Here is an 18,568-nt window from a genome sequence, read left to right as displayed (position 1 = left end):
TGTACTGTCTCATTAAAGAAATTTTTTCTGATTGTACTCATTTTAAAATTGGTATTTTATTTTATTATTTGGGGCCACAACTGGTGGTACTCAGGGGTTACTCCTGGCTCTGCACTCAGGTTTCATTCCTGGCAGTGCTTGACGTACCATTTGAGATGCCAGGGATCAAACCCAGATCAGCCTCACACATGCATTTTACCCTCTTTTCTAATTTTTTTTTTATCCTTCCCCCAGGAAACCCTGGAACCATATGTGGGGTCATTGTTGAGTCAGGGTGAGCTGTGGCCTTAGAATTATTCTTTCTTCATTTTCTCTGCTCTATTATGATATACTGTTTTTTTTTTTATCACTGTACATTATATGTGCTTGTTTTTATTTTTCCCTACTAAAATAGTAGGCACTTCTTAAGCTGTAAGTTTTTTTGTTTATCTATTTTCCTATAACAATTATCTCTTGTTAGGTGCTCAGTGAAGACTTGTATTAATGAAGATTTTATTCTTCAAACCATGGATTTTAATCTTCATCAAAATAAAATTATTTTAGAATTGATTACATTAGTTTATAGGAGTACAGTCATTGAACTAATTTAAAATCATAGTTAGACAACCACAAAACTTTGAATTATGCCTGTCAAAGTGTCGTGTTTCTGGGAGAGGGATGGGACTGGTGACAGAAGGAAGTGTGGAAACATTGGTCCAGCGAAGTTGATGCTGGAGGTGTTAAAACATTGTGTCTAAAAATCAACTATCAATAACTTTATATTAATGGTTATTTTAATAAAAAATTGAAAAATGTAGTTAGGCTTGATACAATTTCTTACAGTTAAAATGGTAGGACATGAGAAATGGGGAAGTCAATACATGTAAAGAATTAGTCTGTAAATATGATTATTTCAAAACATACTATTGCTTTTTAAATTTATCATAAGGATTACTAGGACCAGAAAGAATTGGAGAAAAGAGGAATTCTGCACAATTTTTTAACTAAATATTGACTATAGAAGGTGATTGGTGATAGTACTGGAAATGACTAGATGGTTTCAAAGTGGAGAGGAGGGAAGGTAGGTATAGCCAGAAATGTGTTATAAAAAAATAGAATACTGGCATCAGTAAAAGTTGAGTTAACAAGGTTTAACTTGTTTGCTATAGAGAAGTTTGCTAGAGAGAGAATGTGAATAGTTTTTGAGTTCAGAGGTGGAGCCTTACAAGCTATTTTGATAGTAGTGATTTGTATTGAATTGAAGTCTGGAATGATATAGTTGTATGTGATATAGCCTATGTATTGAGTAACAAATGTGAGCATTCAATGTTGAAATCTAGATTGAGCTGATAATATATTAGTTAGAAAACAAATGATATATTAATGATGATCTGGAAGTCAATTTTAATTTTAGAAGGATTATAAGATATGCTTCTAAGAGATCTGAGTTCAGAAAGTAGGATTCACCTAATCAGTGGGGCGGAAGTTGATATAATCCCAGAACAGAAATTAAGGTGCTCTGACTTTTAAGTTTATTTCTATTGAAAATGTTCCCTTCTAGTTCTTTAATGTATTTTTTTTTAAATGTCAACTTTTGGGGCCAGAGTGATTTCACAGAGGATAGTTAAGTTTGCCTTGCACATGGCTGATCTGGGTTGGTCCCTGGCATCCCAAATGGACCCCTGAGCCTGCCAGAAGCAGTTTCTGAGTTTAGAGCCAGGAATCACCCCTGAGCATGGCTGGTGTGATCCAAAAACAAACAAGTCACCTTTTTTGGGGGGCAGAATCCTTTAATATGTAGCAGTGCACAAATATATTATTTCGAGTTTTATTATCTGATAGATTTTGAACTTGCTAAATATGGTAACTTTTTTAAAATTTATTTTTGTTCATTTGATTTTGAGCCAGAACTGGTGGTGCTCAGGGGTTACTCCTGGTTGTGCCCTCAGAAATCGCTTTTTTGTTTTGTTTTGTTTTTTTTTGGGCCACACCTGGTGATGCACAAGGGTTACTCTTGGCTATGCACTCAGAAATCACTCTTGGCTTGGGGGACCATTTGGGATGCGGGGGGATTGAACCGTGGTCTGACCAAGGCTAGCGCCAGCAAGGCAGACACCTACCACCACACCGGCAAGCTCAGGAGACCGTATGGGATCCTGAGGATTGAACTCGGGTCAACCCCAAGTCGGCTGCATGTAAGGCAAACGCCCTAACACTGTGCTATCACTCTGCCCCTAAATATAATAGTAGTATATCTAGAATTAGTATATATAGGGTAAATTTTGATAGGAGACCATAGATTCTTGAGAATCTAGGTATATTTCTATACATTTTTCCCTTGGTTCTTTTATTGGCTTGAGTATTGCTCTTAATAGCAATGTTTGCACTCTGCTACAATAATCAATCCTTTGAATGCAGTTTCTGGAACTGTATTTTTATAAGCTGCATTACTTACTCATTTATGGCATTCAGAAGAGATTAGTGGAAATTTCCTGCCTGTTTTAAAATAGTGCTTTTTATTTCATAATACTGGAAAGTATTTTTACGTAAGACATTTTAGTTTTCACTCAGAAATTTCAAGGTAGATTGTGTCGATATTAAAGCTACCAAAATTGTGTTGTCAATATGATAGCTGCACACATTTTCCTAGTTCATATAAAGAAATCTTTCCCAACAAAAAGTTTCTGTTGGGAGATTCTGTTTTCTAAGTAGACAAATGGATGTGTTTTATTCAACATGCTACATACATTTTGTGAAATTTCCCTTTGATCATCTTCAGTTAACTGTTTACTCATTTATATATGTGAACAAATTTTGAATCTATCTTCACTTTTAACAGCTTAAAATCTGTCTTCAGCAACAAAGATAGTCTTATTGTCCAAGTATGTTTCTTGCTAAGGTGCTCTTTTGATAGATTTTTAATTAAATTCTGGAATCTTAAATAGATGGAGCCCCACATAGATTATTTAACCAAATTTTCTTATTTTATACAAGAATCTGAAGTGTACAGAAGATAAATTAATTTTCTCAGGACAGAGCTAGAACTTCAAATTGGGAACTATGACACAGATATGAGCCTTGTATCTATAATAATGTGCTTATTAATTAATGTATATCATTAGACCAGAGTGTGGCTTTGTGACTCCAGGCCTAACCTAGTTGTTGTTATGCTCTACAGGTAGGACTTCCTACTAACAGATGTTGACACCATCATAGTTGAGCATAACATATTTTGTGAGTTATGCAAGTACCATACTCCATTATCAGACTATGCAAGAAGCCACAAATTTCTAATTTTACTTTATATTCTTTATAGTTAAGGGAAGTTATAATAGTGTTAACATTTATGTTACTGATATACAAAATTGTAACTCCTCCTCCCCCAATATCAAACTGTGCACAACTTTCTACCGCTCACCCTATGTCTCTTTTAGACTAGTCTTTTATGTCTTTCCTCCACTCTTTTATTTTTTTTGCAGGGGTGGGGTGGGGTTGACACTGGTGATTCTGAGGGGCAATTTCGATGGTGCTTATAGGGATTGAAAACCAGAATTAGCAACATGCAAAGCCATCACTTTATCCTTTGTATTATCTTACTAGACACATGTATATATTTCTTTTTTTCTTTTTTGTTTTTTGCTTTTTTTGGGCCACACTCAGTGACACTCAGGGACTCGTGGCTATGTGCTCAGAAATCGCTTTTGGCTTGGGGATCATATGGGATGCTGGGGGATAGAGGTCTGTCCTGGTCTGCTATGTGTAAAGCAAATGCCCTACCACTGTGTGACCGCTCTTGTCCCAGTATGTATATATATATATACTGAGACAAGAGCGGTCCCAGAAATATATATATAGGTAATGACTTATTTTCTTTTTAGCATGGCAGAGTGCTGTTGTTTTAATATTAGAATATAAAGTCTAATGAGTTCGTGTGGTGGGGTGAGGCCTCCCTTGCCTCACAGTGCCTGTAGCCCCTCGGCCGGCAGGTGGGATGAGGCCTCCCTTGCCTCACAGTGCCTGTAGCCCCTTGGCCGGCAGGTCTGAAGGTTGCAGGGTAACTGGAGAAATGATCCACAGGCAATCAGTTAAAGGTTTACTGAAGCCAGCTTGCTTTATTCCCCACGGCTTTTTTTCTGCCATATGCAGCCTCTGTTAGCCATGTCTGCCTATCTCACCCCTTCCTTCCTTCCTTCCTTCCTTCCTTCCTTCCTTCCTTCCTTCCTTCCTTCCTTCCTTCCTTCCTTCCTTCCTTCCTCCTCCCTCCTTCCTTCCTTTCCTTTTTTTAAACTTTTATTGTGATCAAAGTGAATTACAAATCTTTCACAGTAATATTAAAGGCACATAGTGACAATGGATGAGGGGCATTCCCACCACCACCACCGGTGTTGTCCTCCCTCCACCCCTGTTCCCAGCATGCATCCCACTTCTCCCTCCTTTACCCCCCCCACCCCGAACGCTAGTGCAACAGTTCCCCACTTGTACAGTTTGTTGTAGATTGGGTATTGATTCTGTTGTCATTGACTTTGGATTTGGTAATCAGGTCTGATCATTTTTTTATTTCCACCATCTCTTTCTATCAGGAGAACTCTCTGTCTCCCTTTCCACTGCTCTCCATGCATCCTTGATGCCTCCCCCCGCCCCCAGGCAACACCTTTTATTCTTTGTTTTTGTTTTTGGGAGGGGGCACACCCGGCTGCACTCAGATTTTACTCCTTGCTCTGCACTCAGAAATCGCCCTTAACTTGGGGGACCATGTGGAATGCTGGGGATCCAACCTGCGACCATCCTAGGTCAGAGGCATGCCAGACAAACACCGCAACACCTTTTATTCTTTATTCCAAACCAGAGACCCTTCCCAGGTTGTGAGTGGGTCTGAAATTGATACAGAGCACTGGGGGAAGAGTACTGTTGTATTAATTATTAAATCCTAGTGGTGTGGATGGTGGTGCCTTTCTCAGCTTAGCCTCCTGTAGCCCTTATGGCTGGCGGGTCTATAGGTGCACGGTGATGGAGTAAAATGATCCACAGGCAGTCAGTTGAAGTTTCAGGAGACATCCAGCTTTATTACCAGGCCCTAATCGCCATGTGCTTTTTTCACATTGCCTCTAAACTAAGCAGCTTCTTTCCTGCTACTCTGCATCCATCCTGTGTCTGAATCTCTCTCTCCTACCTCACTAGGCCACCCCTTAAATACCAATCACAAACCCCTCCCAGCTGTGGGTAGGTCTGACCATCCAGGTAAGGTTAGCATCTGGCACTGGGGAGGCGGTAAACAGGAGGGTACCTCACATTTTCTACCAAAACAAAAAAAGAAACAAGTTACAAAACTTGCTTTCCTGTTCTTCGCCAGAATAATAGACTTTATTCCAGAATAATAATCCTGATCGTCTTCTCTCTGGCTTTCTCTCTCTTATCCTCTCTCTCTCCCCTCAGGCAGGCTCCTCTATCTGCCCATTCCAGGTGTAGGCTGTTCTGATCATTCTGGTGGGATAAACAGGAAGTTGGGGTGGGGCTACCCACACAGTGCCTTTCCAAGTGATCAGGGGTCCATAATAACTACTTTATGGTTCAGTACTGGGGGCCCGGTATGGTGCTACTTGGCCCCTGCAGTTCCAGAGACCACCAGGGCTGCCCTGTGCTACTCAGGAATCTCAGTAGGCATCTCCAGGGCTACACTTGTTGATGCTGCAGATTGAATCTCTAGTATTTCTTCACTCCTCTAAATGCTGTCTTTTTCTCTTTCTTATTATTTCTCAATCTTTTTTTTCTTTTTGTTTTTTTGTTTTTGGGTCACACCCAGTAGTGCTCCGGTGTCACCCGGACCATAGGGGATGCTGGGATTCGAACCACTATCTGTCTTGTGTTGGTCGTGTGCAAGGCAAATGCCTACTGCTATGGCTGTCCTATTACTCTGGACCCTATTTCTCAAACTTTTAATGCTTCTTAGTGATATTTTCTTTCCTTTAAAGTTATTTTGAATATGTTAGATACTTTGAAGGGATTAATCCTAAGAGTTGGACTTCATTGTATTCTGGGGATTGTTAAATTTTAAGTTGTATGGAAAGTGGTAGATGATTAGATTCTTAGAGTGAAATAGATTATGCAAAAAACTAAATACTTTGATGGCCCCATTGTTATTTTACCCTGGTATTATTACTATTGTTTGGTATATTTTAGCAGACTGTCAAGTGCTTATCTAGGCATTTATATTATTTTCATGTGTTGAATTATGTTTCTTAATAATTTATAAACTTTACAAAACATTTTTTTTTAATTTTTGGACCATACCCAATGTTGCTCTGGACTTATTCATAGCTCTACACTTACGGATCACTCCTGGAGGGCTGGGGGTGTTCATATGAGGTGCCAGGGCTTGGAATAAGGTTGGCTGCATGCAAGGCAAATGCCTTCCCCATTGTACAGTCACTCTGGCCCCTATAAGTCTTTATTATTCTTTTACAAAGAGACAATATAAAATATACTTTTAATTAAGCAATAATATATGACACATTTTTTACCATTTTGTATCTATGATTTTTTAATGATTAAAATTTAGAATGATCAACTGAAGACTCTAAGGAAGTCTAAAGCTTAAATAGTCTGCCTTGTCCATTATTATGGAAATATTCTTAAGTAATGAATTAGATCCTGGAAGTAAGTGATCCAGATTAATGAGGTTGCTCTCCCGAAATAACCTACCTAGTCTCTGATCTTAGTGAAAGACAGATCAGGAGAATCTTAGCTTTGTCTTTGTGTGTCCACAGCTTAACTGCCACCCTACAGACCTTACCTCCACCTGAGATGACAAATACTCACTATCTACCTTTATATAGGTCAGTGGAATAGTAGAAGTGAGAAAATAAAACAGTTCTTCTGTTGCTGTTGACTGTATTCTCATTGATGCCTATTTTGGTTCTCATTAGTTTACTCTGAACTTAGTAAATACCTTATAGTGAATTATAGGTTTAATGTTGGGCTAGATTCAATGTTATGCAGACTTCTGAAGAATTCAGTTTTTGACATTCCACTCTGGATTGCCCATACATTAATTCAGGGTGTGCAATTTCTTTTTCTTTTATTTTACTGCATTCTTTCTTTAATTGCTAAGAATTGAACCTGGGTCTTTCATGAAAAATGTGTGCTCCAGTCTTGAGCTATCTTCCCTGATCATCTCATGTTTTCTAAATAAAAAATTTTACTACTGTCAATAGAAAGGTAGAACAGAAGAATGTAGTATTTTTTTTCTTCTTCTTTGATTTCTGTCATGGTAATTTTGGTAAGTGATAGTGTTTTATGCAGACCAATTCCAACATCACATCATCCAAAGACTCTCCTCCAGGAAGAATATTAATATTATTATTTATATTTTATTGGGGGTGAGGGGAATTGGGACCAAACCTAGTGGTACTCAGGGCTTACTCCTGGCTTTGTGTTCAGCAGTATTCAGGGATCACCCCTGGCACTTCTTGGGGACCATATGTGGTACATGGTGTGGTATTGGGGTCAGCCACTTGCAAAGCAGGTGCCGTACCTGTAGTACTCTCTCTCTTTCTGGCCCCAGAGTAGTATATGTTTATAAATAAAAACTGTCAATTTTTACAAGAAACTAAGAGAAAACTTTAAAATAGGAAGTATCACAAAATAATCTGTTCTGTTTTAGCAAATGGAAGTGTCCAGGTAGGAGAATTGTTGCCTTGCAAGATTTGTGGAAGAACATTCTTTCCAGCGGCATTGGTGAGTTTCTTTTCCCTTTGGGGTTAATTAGTAATAGTTTAATAAATACCTCAGGACAACTCTTGTGGAAAGAATCTCTGGGATAATTTAAAGTTTTAGTTTACTCAAAAATATCAGCTTTGTCACTTTCATTTTAACTTTTTAAAAATCTTAATATTAGTAATATTAATGAATCTTTCAGAAATTTATAATAATGCATTTAAAAATAAAAAAATGATATTTTATTTGGAATTTGCTCTCAATTTTCAATTATTGTTTATTTCATAGAAATGCCTTTTGAATGAAAGCTTTTTCTTTTTTATCTCCTTGAAAGTGTCTTGAGTTTTTATTTCAGTTGTTTTATTCGGTAGGGCAATTACAAGCTCACTGTTTTTCAAGCCATTTTCAAAGAATTAGCTGAATATTTAAAGAACACCGAGTTGATTTTTATCCTCATTTATTTAATATTTCACTCAGCAACAGAATTTGCAACAAATAAAACTTATGTAAGCAGGGTTGGGATGAAAGTGTCACATAAATACTTGATAGTTGCAACTCAATTTATGGAACTAGATATATCTGATTCTCCTTGAAAACTACATGCCACTCACACTTCATTTTTGTTTCTAAATACTTAATACATTTTAATTCTTTTTATTCTCTTTGTCTTGGGGGCACTATCTGAATAAGAACTTACTATTAATAACTATAGTTATAATATTTTTCCAAATGAAAACCAAATGTAGGTCTCTCACACAACTCACAACTACCTGCTGAAATTTGAGTGGTATCTGATACTGAAGTCAGTTCTATGATTTATTATTTCTTTGTTAAAGTTGAACCATTTCAACTTATTTATATTTTTTCAAATATGAAAGAAAATAAGGTTCTACATTTAATGTGTATGTCATGTTATTATATTTAGCCAAAGGAAAATGATTATTTATCCTAATGGATTCTTAGATGTTGATTAAGAGAACTTTCATTGTAACTTTTAAAAATGTGTCAATGAATGATTGTGAATGAGTTAGCAGCTGTGTATTTTTCATAATGTTTTATATATTGTTTTGCTTTAAAAAACATAAAAGTGGTGGCTGGAGAGGTGACATAAGTGGTAAGGCATTTGCCTTGCATGTGCTAACCTAGGACAGACCTTGGTTCTATCCCCGATGTCCCATATTTTCCCCTAAGCCAGGAGCAATTTCTGAGCACATAGCTGGAGTAACCCCTGAGTGTCACTGGATATGACCCAACAAACCAAAACAATTAAACAAAAATACATGATGTTCAGGGCTTATTCCTCACTCTATGCTCAGGGATCACTCCTGGAAATGTTCTGGAGACCATATGACATGTCTGAATCAAACCTATGTTGCCTGTGTGCAAGGCAAATAGCAAATTCAATATACTGTTCTTCTACTCCCAAGGCAACTATTTTTGTCCAGAAGACTGGAGTACTAGATGGACCAAGAAAACCTTTTGGTTAAAGAAACAAAAGTATAAAATTTACATTTCAGAAGGAAAGACAGGATTGACTGTACAGGAAAAAGATAAATCCGACTATTTTGATTTTTTTGTTGTTGACTTTGTGTCATCTGACTAATACTAGATCAACTTTAATAATTCAAACTTACTATTATATTAATTTTGTAATCATATCTCTAGTATTTCTATTTACATTCTTTTCTAGTATCCATTATTAGAGACTTAATGATGAAATTCAAACAGTTTTGATTTGTAGGTAGCATTTTGCTTAACTGTAAGAAAGCTAGGAGAATTGTAAATATCTTAATCACTTTCAATACTTTAGATAAATCTGTACTCTTTGTTATGAGAAAGCATTCTTAGTAATATTATATGTACCATTAGCTATATCTTACTTATGTATTATTTTACCTCAAGGTTATTTTTAAAAACTGTCAGATAACAATTTAAATGAAGTTTTGTGGTGTTTCCCTTCTGTAGAAAAGAAAATAATTTATTTTTTAAATTTTAACAGAAAAAACATGGACCCATTTGCCAGAAAACTGCCACTAAAAAACGCAAGACTTTTGACTCAAGCAGACAAAGAGCTGAAGGAACTGATATTCCAACAGTTAAACCTCTTAAACCTAGGGTAATTATATAACGTTTTCAACAATGTCAACCTTGCTAGTGTATATTTTAAAAAAAATCTGTAATGATCTGTTAGAGTATAGAATACCTGTCATTTTCTTGGTTGAGTAGTGATTAAAACTTTCATTTCAGCTTTTGCGAAAGGGAAAATACTATCTCAAAATGTAAATTATATAGTGAATCTTTTTGCATTAGAGAAACAATTGCTTAGTAATAGCCCAAAATAATTTCAAAATCTTTACATGTTGTATTAAGTCATTTTTAATTAAACGACTTATAATGTAAGTAAATTTTATGTCTTTCTTGCCAGTAGTAGTATCCTTATATACAAAGTCAAGCAATTATCTATAGAAAGCTTAGCATAATAGTTATAGCTTACAATGATTGCTAGTACTTGTAATGTTATGCATTCAGGGGTAAAACTTTATTTGTTCTTTATTTGTTCTCATCTAGTCTATCAGCTGACAACTTCAATGACAATTTTTTTTTTTTTGCATCCTCCCTATGCCTGCTTCTGGGCAGACATTTTCTTTGACTTCTCTCTGTCTTTCTATTTTCCCTGTAGACACATTGGTTTGCACTATTGTTAATGAAGGAGTACCATGCATATCACTTTATTCCCTTTCAGCACCCAGTTTTTGTCCAGAGTGATCGGTTCCAACTATCATTACAAAGTGGACCTTTCTCTGCCCTAACTGCACTCCCATGCTCTTTATGGCAAGCTTCCTCTGGTCCTCCTGACCTTCATATCTATCGTCTCTAGATATTATAACAATACTATCACTTTTTCATATATCCCACAAATGATGTTGATTATTCTAAATATTTCTCTCTCCCTATTACTCATGACAATCTTTTCTTAATATCACCTGCTGTGTTATGTTGTTATAATGAATCAATTAGTTAGGCATTGCTTTAAAGAGTTATTTCAGTGAAATACTTAGAATTGAAGTGACTGATTGGATTTTTTTTTCTCTCTTCATAGCATCCTTTCCCAGAAATGGAAAAGTCAGCTTCTATCTTATGAGTTAATTATTGTATGAAATCCAAGAACTTTTTAATATTTTAATACAAACTAGCCATACTGACTTGGATTAAAAGAATGTGTTCAAAGCAGGACTAACACTAATTTTTTGTTTGTTTGTTTGGGCCACACCCAGTGATGCTCCAGTTACTCTGCAACACTGCTCCAGCCCTATTTTTTGCTTTTTGACTAACACTAATTTTAATAGATACCTGTCTAGTTATTGTTGGATGGTTTTAGGACACTGACACTGCATTCATTTTTATAAAGTTTTTCACTAGGTCCAAAAGACTGTTGCTGATACCAGGTATGGCTGAAACATATTCTGATTTTATGTGTGTATAGAATTTTATGTGTATATAATGTAGCATGTTAACAAATGTAGCTGACCAGCAACTGTCTTTCACTGTAGTTAGAAACTTGCAGAATTATAGATTTTTGCTTCCAGATGTAAATGGGTATCATCTAGTCAGTGAATGAATGTTTTAAGACAAAGGGTTAACTTTTATTCTTAAGCCTAAACATGCATTCAGATTCTTTTGTAGCTGTTCATATTCTTGAAATATAAAAAATATGGGAAGCTTAATAAATTTATACTTCTTTCTTGTACATCATTCCAATTTAACTATATGTTATCTAAATGAATACTTGAATAGGTTTTGAAACAATTATGCTGTTAGTAACAATAACTTATTCCCATAATAGGGGAAAACATTTCATATTGATCTTGACAAAATCCTTTTAGATTAGAAAGTTTATATGATCATCTTTGTTTTGCAGTTTTTGAACAATCAGGAGGAAAATAGGGGCTGGAGTGATAGTACAGAGGGTAAGGTGCTTGCCTTGCACAAAGCCAACCCTGGACCAATCTACTGCATCTCATTTGGTCAACCAAACTGCCAGGAGTAAGCCCTGAGCACTACTAGGTGTGCCCCCCCAAACCAAACCATGCCAGACCAACAACAAAAAGCCAGTATTTGAAGTTTTTTTTTCTTAATAGCTTGCTAGCTATATGGTTATGTCTCCTTTACTTAACTTAAACTGATAAATTAATGAGATTTTAATTTGTTTATTTTTTTGTTCATGCCTCATGATGCTTGGGGGTCATTTTTCCCATTTCTTTGAAAATTGTTTATGAACTGTTTTTTTCTTTCGTTTTTTTCTTTCTTTCATAGCCTGAACCACCAAAGAAACCCTCTAACTGGAGAAGAAAACATGAGGAATTCATTGCCACTATAAGAGCTGCCAAAGGCCTTGATCAAGTTCTGAAAGAGGGTGGCAAACTTCCTCCTCCCCCACCACCTACTTATGATCCAGGTACTTGAAATATTTGTTTACATATCTCTTCATATGGGCAGAAAATATAGATAGTATTGTTAGCTTTTTTGTATATGGGCCAGGACCAGGTTTTGCCTTGTAGTATGGCCTTACAGCTTAAATCTTTAGATCTATGGTACCTGAGCCTTTCAAGGTCAGCATGGTGTTCTCAGGGGTCATCAGGATACAGTAGTGATATTCAGGGGATCATGTGATACCTGGGATAAAACTAAGGGCTTTGAACTTGCTAATTTGTGTGCTTCTTCACCTGAACTATCTCCCTAGAATTTGGATAGGTTTTAAATCATTAGCAAATTTAATTTATAATTAATCTGCTAAAGCACAATCTTTAAAGCATGGTATTTGAGAGATCTAATACAGAAATAATATATTTACTTACTAATTTTTTTGTGCTATCATTTTTACCCCTTACACTGATTCTAAAATTGGGAGAAAATTTAAATTTGTTGTATATTAGTAGATTTATCTTTTCCAAATCTAGATAATTCAGTTTTAATAGTCATAAGGAAATGAATTTTTGCTTCTCCGATGTTACTGCTTACATAATAGGATACATGTTGAATGACAGTTTTTAAAAACTTCTGTATGTCCTGTGTATGAAATTTTGTTCTGCTTACCTGTCGTTTTAATCTTTTAGATTATATACAATGTCCATATTGCCAGAGACGATTTAATGAAAATGCAGCTGACAGGCATATTAATTTCTGTAAAGAGCAGGCAGCACGTATTAGTAATAAAGGCAAATTTTCTACTGAAAACAAAGGAAAAGCAACTTCTCGGAGCCAGGTGAAATGCTTATTTTTATTCATTTTCATAAGCCAATGAGTAAATTTCTCTAGTTTATAGATATGTTTGTAGGTGGTAACACCATTAATCAGTGTCATGTGTTTATACTTTATAGACATTGAATTGCAATTTTATGACCTACAAAGATTTATGTTGCTGCTCAAGAATTTATTAGGAAGCCTACTTCTTAGCTAATTAAAATTAATTAATTTGCAATGGACTTGATTCAGTAAAGACTTGAATATAAATGTCCTGATTTAAATTCAGATTAGGAAAAAAATCAAGAAATATGGGCTGGAGTGGTGGCTCAGGCAGTAGGGCGTTTGCCTTGCAGATGCTAACCCAGGATGGACTGTGGTTCGATCCCCCTGGTGTCCCATATAGTCCCCCAAGCCAGGATCAATTTCTGAGCACATAGCCAGGAGTAATCTCTGAGCGTCACTGGGTATGGCCCAAAAAGAAAATATGTTAACAATAGTAGAAAGCAGTTCAGAGGAAAAAATAAATGGGTTAAAAGAATGAGAAAATGGCATTAGAAATATATGTATATACTTCACATAAGTAAATGTTCTCATGTAAGTGAGAGCAATTGGAAATAATAAAAATCAGTATTCTTGTTTATACTGCTACTTTTTAGCTATTAGGCAAATACCATTTTACTTATTTAATCTTTATTTCATTTTATTTAAATATTTATATCAGCTGGCAACTCTTTCTCCATACACTTTTGTCACAGATTAGCTGTCTATGTAGCTGAGGGCTTATTGAACCCTCCGATCTATTCCATTCCATTGAGAAAGTTTGTTTTTATTATAGTGCCACACACTTTTAATTAATAGAGCTTTAAAATATAAGTTAAACTTGGAAAGAGAAAATCCTTCCATCTTGTTTTTTCACTCGTTGCATTGCATTGTGACCCCCAAAATATGGGTGAAATCATTTCAGTCTTTATAAATTTGTTGTTGTTGTTTTTGGGTCACATCCAGCTGTACTCAGGGGTTCCTCCTGGCTCTACGCTCAGAAATCATTCCTGGCAGGCTCAGGACCATATGGGATGCCAGGATTTGAATCACTGTCCTTCTGCATGCCAGGAAAACGCCCTACCTCCATGCTATCTCTCCGGCCCCAGTCTTTATAAATTTACTCATTTTTTGGTAAGGGGAGGTGTCTCAGAATGTGCATTTGAGAATGTTCTTCATCCTATTATTTTGGGGTGGAATTACTTGGGAATATTAATGTTTTCATGAATTTTGTCTTTGTAATGCTATTTTTTGGTTGGCTTTCTGTACACATAAGTTTATGATCTATCATTTGATATATGTGTCTTACTATTATTGATCTGTGGTTACTGTCTACTTAGTTTGTTAATCCTTGCTGTTAGTATGTGGGGTACGATTCCTCTTTATTGGTTAGTTTCTTATCTTTATATAATGTCATTTTATCTATTTTAATCTTTTATGACATTTTACAGGATATATTAATTATAGCAGTTTCTGAATTTAAGAAAATCCTCATTGTCTTGGTATATCTTTTTATCTTTTCACTTTATATCTGATTTTTAAATAACTTTACATATTTTAAGTATATATCTCATAATTAGCATACTAATGGACTGGGTCTTTTTTCCCTTCCTCCTCTCGATCCAGTTTACATTCTAAAACCAATGTATCATCAATAATGAATTTTCTCCTAATTGTGGTCAGCACTTGTTTTTTTGGCTTTTTCATATAAGACATTCTCACTGATGTGAGGTGATTTTTCACTGTCATTTTGATATTTAGATTTGTATTTCTCTGATAATCAATGATACACAAATTTTTATTCATGTGTTAAGAAGCATTTTGCATTCAGGCACCAGATTAATGGTAGAGGAGATATGGGGTTTGTCTTCCATGTCTGACTGGGTTCGATCCATGACAACTCATATGGTGCCCTAACCTGTCAGGTGTGATCTCTGAACTCAGAACATGGAGTAAACCTAGCCTAGCATGGCACACAATATAAAAAATCAAAGGAAAACTATCTGTTCAGTTATTTTCCCTGTTTTTAATTTTGTTGTTGTTACTGAATTTTTTGAGCATTTTATATGATCTTGGTTGATAAAAGCCTTTGTTTACTATGCAGCGTGTGGGTGTTTTCTACCCTTTATTAGAATTTACTTGCTGATTTGAAAAAGTACTAACTTCTTTTGCATGGTTAAACTTTATAGCTTTATTTAGTCTTATTTGTTTATTTTTGCAGTTTTTTTTCCTAGTCAGGGAGATCTCTATTGAAGATACCTCTCAAATTAGTATCATGGATGTTTGCTTCTGATTTTTTGGATGTCTTTCATGGGTATCCTATGTAAATTTTATGTGTGTGCCACCAGTTCTGTGTTAACTATTTCTAAATATTTCTTTTAATATTTGGTGTTTACAATTTAACATTGAAGACATTATTTTCTGTTAGTCTATTTTTTAATATCTTTATTTAAAAACCTTGATTACAAATATGATTGTAGTTGGGTTTCAGTCATGTAAATAATGCCCCCTTCACCAGTGCAGCATTCCCATCACCAGTGTCCCATTCTCCCTTTTTCCCTGTTAGTCCATTTTTTTTATTTTTGTGAACTGTGAAATAAAATAGACATAAAGTGATTTAGCAGTGGAGCATCTGAGCCCAAACAGCAGTTTTTTTTTTTTTTTTTTTTTGGTTTTTGGGCCACACCCAGCGGTGCTCAGGGATTACTCCTGGCTGTCTGCTCAGAAATAGCTCCTGGCAGGCACGGGGGACCATATGGGACACCGGGATTCGAACCAACCACCTTTGGTCCTGGATCGACTGCTTGCAAGGCAAACGCCGCTGTGCTATCTCTCCGGGCCCTCAAACAGCAGTTTTGAGAGGAAATATATTTTGTAAAACCTTTCTCTGATGTGTGACTCTATTTCAATTTTCACTTTCTCAGTTTGGGTAACACAGTAGCTAATAGTGGTATTGCTCATTTGATAGACAGTGAGGGTTTTTACTTGGAAAGGCTATTTATGATGTTATTATTTTTAAAAAGTGATGTTGATAAAATATTTTGTCTTTATTATTTTAGTATAAGCCGCCCGCACTTAAAAAGTCAAATTCTCCTGGAACTTCACCATCAGGATCTTCACGATTACCACAGCCGAGTAGCACTAGCAAAGCTGTTGTAGGTAATGAAATCTCTAAAAGAATTTAACTTTATTTTTGAATTAAAGAGTGTGAATAGAGAAGAAAATGAAGATAGTCATCGTTTCTGAATTATTAAACTTGATTCATAATTAGGAAGAGTCATAGTTCATAAGTATAAGTATAGTTCAAAAGTATTTGTTTTTTTTCATAAGTATTTCTGAGTAAAATATCAATGGTTTTATTCTAGATCATTTATAATCCTTGTTTTTATTTTTTATTCTATTTTTTTGTTATTTGGGTCACACCAGCACAGGGGTTACTCCTATCTCAATGCTCAGAAGTCGCTCCTGGCAAGCTTGGGGGAACATATGGGATGGTGGGATTCAAAACACCCTAAGTTTTGAAATAATTAGCTGTGTGCAAGGCAAATGCCCTACTGCTGTGTTGTCTCTCTGACTCCATAAGCCTTGTTTATAAATTTAAGTGACTACTCTTGAGGTTGCAATCAATTGCATGGTTTTTAAGTTACTAACAAATCACATCAGAATAGTCAGCATCTTTATTAAAATAGTCAAAACATTTACCTTATTTTCCGGAATATAAGACGACTTTTGAAACAAAAAAAAAGTCAACCGAAAATTGGGGGTCGTCTTATATGCCGAGTATATCCCGAAAAATGTTTCAATATGCCGCTAAACGAAAATTGTCTGAATATTGCCACAAAACGAATTTTCCAACTCGATCCTGCACCAATTACTGCCAGGCTGCTCGGCAGCCTCTCTGACTCAGGCCACTTTTGATGCATGCAAATCAGACAATGTTCTGGACCCAAATCTACACTGTCAAAAGTCTGCTCAGATTGGCCAGAGTCAGAGAGGAAGTCTATGACAGTATAACCTTTGGACCTTTGCTTGCTGTGATTGGCTCACTGTGGTACATACAGTTGCAGCATAGGAACGTTCTGTCTGATACAGAGAATATAGGCCTAAACCTATGTTTTAACTGCAAAATTAGGGGTCATCTTATACGCCAGAAAATACGGTATTATTCTTGATTTTTAATCAGTATTTTTTTTCCTCATTTCTACATTAATTTCATTTATTTTTCTGAACATGACAACTGTCCTTACTAGCAAATGGCTTGACGTGTATGTTGATTACTAAAATGAACCTTTATCTGTATGTAATTTATATGAAAGATACAGAAATGGGAAATCAAAATGCTTTATGTCCTCTTTTATACCCCTGGAGGTTTTTTCAAGTAACTGCTTAGTTGGTAATTTTCTTTTATTTATGTCGGCTACAACTTTTTGGCACTAAAGCACTATTTCCCTCATGTTAATGACTTTTTTATTTTTTGGAAGATTTTTAAAAAATGTTCTTAAAACTAAAACCTTTTTCATTGTAAGGTGTGACTTCAGGTAAAGTGTCTTCCGTTAGCAGTTCTATGGGAAATAAACTTCAGAGCTCATCTCCTTCCCATAAAGGGATACCAGCCCCTCATGCAGGGTAAGTCTACTCTGAATTAATTTCATAGGTGATATCATTTTTATTTGCTTTGAGAATCTTTCAAAGGTCATTTGTTATGCTAATACTGCTCGTCAGGTGCATACATTGCTCAATGAAGAGTCTAAAATAATATTTTGAAAAAGAATCTGGTGGCATTTATCATGATCCTGAAAAATATTAATAGAAGATACTGCCAGGGTTCAGATTTATATAAATCTTTCTGACCTCCCAGTAGATCCCAGGTCCCAGTAGATCCCAGGTCCCAATAGATCACACAGTCCTCTGAATAATGCTGTGTTGCCCTTAAGATCCCGAAGCTTGGGTAGTCAAGATGGCAAACACTTGGGTAAACACGTGGCTTGGGTAATCTTGGAATTGGAGTGGTTCTGCCTCCTTTGTCCCTTATATTGAACTGTGGGCCCACTTAGATAAGAGGCACTGGGCTTCCAGAGCACTGATTTGGACATCTAATGCCTTCCAAAAATCAAGATTGGTATATTTGTTTTTAATTGAATAATTTTACTTTTGGTGATCTAGTTTACGGAAGTAATTTGAAATTTGCAAGATTTTTGTAACAACTATGATTTATTAATACAGATGTATCAGAGCACTATGTTAGATGTTTTATACCTATTTTTATTCTAAAATACCCTACTATAGAGAATGAAGGATCAGGAAAGCAAAAATAATTTGCTTAAAAAATAAGCAGGTATTGAGGCTGGAGTGATAGTACATTGGATAAGCCTTGGCATGCACTCTATCTAGGTTCTATCCATGTCATTCCTTATGGTCTCCAAGCACCATCAGGAATAATTCCTGAATACAGATCCATCACTGGGTATGACCCAAAAATAAACAAAAAAGTTACAAGGTATTAAGAATTCAAGCAAACTCTAAATTGATATAGCTTTGATTATAAAAACTCTTGTGATATGTTTGTATTGGAATGAAGAAAAATCAATTAAAT

At 35.6% G+C, this 18,568-nt stretch overlaps 1 protein-coding gene across 1 annotated transcript in view; it reads left to right on the top strand.

The window, feature by feature from the left end:
- The window catches only part of ZC2HC1A (zinc finger C2HC-type containing 1A), a 41,564-nt gene that overhangs the window by 5,167 nt on the left and 17,829 nt on the right, over positions 1 to 18,568 (top strand). The window contains exons 2-7 of the mRNA XM_049782020.1: positions 7,640 to 7,713; positions 9,692 to 9,808; positions 12,007 to 12,148; positions 12,807 to 12,955; positions 16,035 to 16,134; positions 17,502 to 17,601. Coding sequence (XP_049637977.1) covers positions 7,640 to 7,713; positions 9,692 to 9,808; positions 12,007 to 12,148; positions 12,807 to 12,955; positions 16,035 to 16,134; positions 17,502 to 17,601 — 682 coding nt within the window. The remainder of the gene's footprint in view (positions 1 to 7,639; positions 7,714 to 9,691; positions 9,809 to 12,006; positions 12,149 to 12,806; positions 12,956 to 16,034; positions 16,135 to 17,501; positions 17,602 to 18,568) is intronic.

Source organism: Suncus etruscus, chromosome 10, assembly GCF_024139225.1.
Source record: "Suncus etruscus isolate mSunEtr1 chromosome 10, mSunEtr1.pri.cur, whole genome shotgun sequence".
In the NCBI taxonomy this organism is placed as follows: domain Eukaryota; kingdom Metazoa; phylum Chordata; class Mammalia; order Eulipotyphla; family Soricidae; genus Suncus; species Suncus etruscus.
The sequence above is the reverse complement of the archived record's forward strand: the minus strand, read 5'-3'. Positions and strand labels throughout refer to the sequence as shown.